Raw genomic sequence first — 4069 nt, forward strand, 5'->3', positions numbered from 1 at the left:
TTTTGCGCCCCATTTAATATATATTTTATGTTAAATAATAAATAATACTTGGATAACATATTCAAAAGAATATCTAAAACATTGTGGATATATTTAAGGTTTTTGGATAGGGTATAAATATAATTGAAATGTAATTTGTGAATACCCATTAGCATCCCTAAAGTATTGTTGTTAGGGTTCTTGATAGATGCAGCAGAAACACCGACAATTTTGCCATATCAACATCATGTACTTATGGCCCTTTTCGTTAACACAATCGAGTGATCAGCCTTATGCACGCTCATGTTAAGAGTCTTCTGTGACTGAATTTTGCTTCAAAGCTCGACGAGGAGGTGCTGACTTGCTGCGAAAACAATTCAAATTTGTAAGGAAATTTTGGCATTAAAACTTGATTTTTTCGCTGTTTTTGCAGAGTGAGAAAGAAACCCAGCTGATCCTACCTACCCCAGCCTGATGAGAAAATCTTGCAATTGCAAAGATTTATGTTATTACTAAACAATTTTCAGACGAGCGATGCTACAAACCAGAAATTTTCATCACATAAAACCATGAATTAAGAGAAAAACAGCCATTAAAGTTCCACAAAGTTGCAATTGTCTCATCATCTATTATTCGTGTTTTTGGGTATAAATCATTACTCTTTTCAATCTACAGGCTTATCAAAAAAAAAAACTGGGATTACAGATTATTGGCAGAAATAAGAATTTAATCCCTATAATCAAGCAACCAACTAGTACAAATCTTCAAGAATCAAAAACCTTCCAAACCCTATTGGCCACCGACGACAAAGATTTCTCTCAATCAGAGTCGACATTTAGTTGTTGGCTCAGGGAGACAGCAACATCATCAGCAACAATAAAGCAAACAGAGAGCAGCTCACTTAAGACCCTCCAAACCCTACATGCCACCATTATGATCAAGCTTGGCTTCATTGCCATGATAGCTAGCTACCTAGAACAACTCTTCAACCCACACTTAATGTGGTGTTTCTCAGTTGATGATCAACAACAAACAAAGAACAAAATCCTCAACAACATTGCATGAAGACTTGGAACCTGGAAGCAAAGGTAATCTCTGTTATTAAGGAGTGATTGAAGGAAGAGAATGAAACGGCAGAGGAGAACGTGGGTGAACTTGAGGTTTGACTAAATTTTGGTTCAAAATTGGAGGCTTCCTCCCTTTTGGTGCCGTGCCTTGCCCTTTTGACAAACGACAGTATGTACACTTATATATCTCCACGTTGTAATTTGCTTCCATCATCTTCCACGAATAAGGGAAGAACACACAGCCACACGTAGCTATGTTATTAAGCCCAGGCCCATGGAGAAAGGAATCGCAGAGAAGGATGGAAAGAGTTGGCTTTTTCGAGCGATAAACATTGCAACTGCCAACTAGCGTAGCACTGAACCAGATTAAATTGACAAAGCCATTAAATTCATTTCAACGACCAGTATGGAAGCAAAAAAATACTCCATCAAAGTTCATTACCTATGGCGATTAATGGGAGATGGTTACTGCTAGCAATCACCATATAAATAATGCAGCAGTCTTGGCTAACGTGTGAAAAGAATTATCAAGTGGGCTAGGCATAAATCACTCGGCTCATTCCTCGCAATTGGTTTGAAGCTGACAGGTAAAGATAAAAATGCTGTTAGTCTTGGTGCTCTTCTTAATATTCTAATAAATATTTTCGTGGATCTTAAAGTTATAGGAATGAAAACTTAACCTAAACCTGGTTGAAAACGATATGTGAGTTATTTTTAATCTACCTTCTCTAATGGATAATGGATAAAATAAAATCCTATACTTGTATAAAAAAAATACAACTCATGAGTAACCATTGCCATCCTACTTCCAAGCTTTTAGTAATTGAAAATAATTTAATACAGAGTAGAAGCACAGTTAACTATTAGAACATTTACGTAAGATTAACAACAAATTAGCAGCGATTAAATTTGTCTAGAAGGCAGACTTAAGATTAATGATGTATTACGTCAAGTACAAATTCATGAAATTGATCAGTACTTTGTAATATAAAGCCAGCCTTGAGGCTTCTAACAGTTCGCAATTCAGTTTTGGATGGTAGAAGTCCCAACCACAAACATAAATAGAGACATAATGGAGGCTTGATTTTATATGGTTTGAGATTTGCTACCAAAAAAATATTTGGCTTTAAATACAAAATCTCTCTAGTTGAGAATCAATCTTATGGTTACAAAATGGATGGTAAGTCAGTAAGACTTTCCGCAATGAATCAAGCTCCCAGCACCCAGGAAGAGACCAAAAATTGCAGCACTTCCAACTGTAGTTTGCCCAATATACCTTACTTTCAAAAGTCCAGGAACCTGTATGTTCAAAAAGCAGAAGCTAGAACCATCAGGGATATCAGTCACCCAACTAGCAGCACGGTGAAAAAGTTATTATGTGTCTATCGTTAAATCCTTAACCAGAACAGAGGACTTCAATCTAAGATGAATGATAAAGGTGATAAAGAACGGACGGAGAGCTGACTTAGTTTAGAGAGCCTAGTAGACTCTGCAGCTTGAGTGCTGAAATTTTTCTGTTCATGACAATTTCTAAGAGCTCTGGTTTCTTTTGAATTCAAGAAGCACCCCCTCGTCTATTTCAAGGATATAGCTAATGGGTTCTAAATAACCTAGTGAACTCAAGGTTGTCTATTTGTTGCAAGGAAAATTCTCTCCTGACAAGCAAGACTCTGAACTAACAAAAAGCTAAGCCTCCCATGCTTGAGAGCCCCATCGGATTGCAAAGGCACCAAGAATTAACAGCAGAAAAAACAAAGCACACAAATATTGCATTACATGATCTATTGAGAACTTCTCAGGCTTGTATCTACTAGCAACACTTGAATGAAAGGACAAGGAGGTATGACTTGACAAATTAAACGGCTGGAAACATTCGTTCCTCTTGGAAAATACAAAGCTACTAGAGTAATAGACGACACCAAACAACATACGTATACCATACATGCCATTTCCACCAAACATCCTCGATGTACTGTCCTACAATTGTACAACTATACATCTACATGAACTCCTGAAGTAAATTCCACATCTCTTGCTAGTTGTGTCGGTAAAAAGTCCAGGATTTGCAATGACAAAAATCGAATACCAAATTCTCTTCCTAAATAGCCTAACATTGACGCAATGACAACAAAGTAATGACCTTTTTCTGTAACAAAAGCTATCAAATACTCAAGATGTCTGATTTGAATATAGAAGAAAAACAAAGAAAATCAAGGAAACCCTTGAAGGAAAATACTACAATGGGACGGAGAGATTACCCTGTTCCTAATAGCCTCATAAGTCCCATAAACAGCACCTACACATAGAACACAAGCAATCATCAAAAACCCATCATTAATTTGTTTTAAAAAAACAAAGAGATTACAGAATAGTAGTAGTTTGATAAAGGAAAAAATTCCATTCCCATAAGAAAAGCAAACTTGATCCTTTGAGTACCTAAATAGAATACTGGGGTTCAGGGTTTTTCTTTCTTTTGAAAGAGAGAATGAGAGATATTATAGAAACTTACCGACTGCGCCGCCAACAGCACCTCCAACGGCAACGCCAGCAGTGACTCGAGCCAAGCAGGTGTCCCTGGCCATTGGTAATCGTGATTGATAAAAGAGTGTTGGAGCCGACGGTGATGGTGATGGCCTGGGAGCTGGGGTTTAGTTGTTGTTGTTTTGCCTTCTTAAATAGTTTGGGCTCAGATATTAAAGTTGGCCCACGTTAATGGCTCGAAAACCAAAAAATAAATAGTAACATTTCTAATTTATTTTTACAGTTTAAAATTTTTAAAAAATTAAACCGAAAGTAAAACTATCTTAAAATGTGTTTGGTATTATAATAATTATTATAGTTATAATTTAAAAAAATATATTTTTAGTTGAAATTAGTTTGTAAAAATATATATTTGATTATAACTATAGTTGAAATTTAGATTGAACAAAAAGTAATTTAATATGTTTAGTTAAGAATACTTTTCAAATTGAGATTATAAAATAACTAAAAAAACATATTAATATTGATGGTTTTTAATTGAA

The 4069-nt window shown here is 35.6% G+C and overlaps 1 protein-coding gene across 1 annotated transcript; it reads right to left on the reverse strand.

The window, feature by feature from the left end:
- Positions 1-1939: 1939 nt before the first annotated feature.
- On the reverse strand, positions 1940-3703 carry LOC105122794 (reactive oxygen species modulator 1-like). Its single transcript, XM_011022085.1, has 3 exons — positions 3556-3703; positions 3305-3342; positions 1940-2345 (listed from the first exon to the last, which is right to left on the reverse strand). The coding sequence occupies exons 1-3, from the start codon at positions 3626-3628 to the stop codon at positions 2232-2234; spliced, it is 225 nt and encodes a 74-aa protein (XP_011020387.1). The 5' UTR covers positions 3629-3703; the 3' UTR covers positions 1940-2231.
- Between the last annotated feature and the right edge of the window lie 366 nt (positions 3704-4069).

This window comes from Populus euphratica, unplaced genomic scaffold, assembly GCF_000495115.2.
Source record: "Populus euphratica unplaced genomic scaffold, PopEup_1.0 scaffold8.1, whole genome shotgun sequence".
In the NCBI taxonomy this organism is placed as follows: domain Eukaryota; kingdom Viridiplantae; phylum Streptophyta; class Magnoliopsida; order Malpighiales; family Salicaceae; genus Populus; species Populus euphratica.

Bases quoted from the DNA above. Each gene is read 5' to 3' on its own strand.
- LOC105122794 (XM_011022085.1), bottom strand. From the start codon at position 3,628: ATGGCCAGGGACACCTGCTTGGCTCGAGTCACTGCTGGCGTTGCCGTT. The intron at 3,343-3,555 runs GTAAGTTTCTAT...TTCTATGTGTAG, and splicing joins TGCTGTTGGCGGCGCAGTCG to GTGCTGTTTATGGGACTTAT. The intron at 2,346-3,304 runs GTAATCTCTCCG...TTGAACATACAG, and splicing joins ATGAGGCTATTAGGAACAGG to GTTCCTGGACTTTTGAAAGT.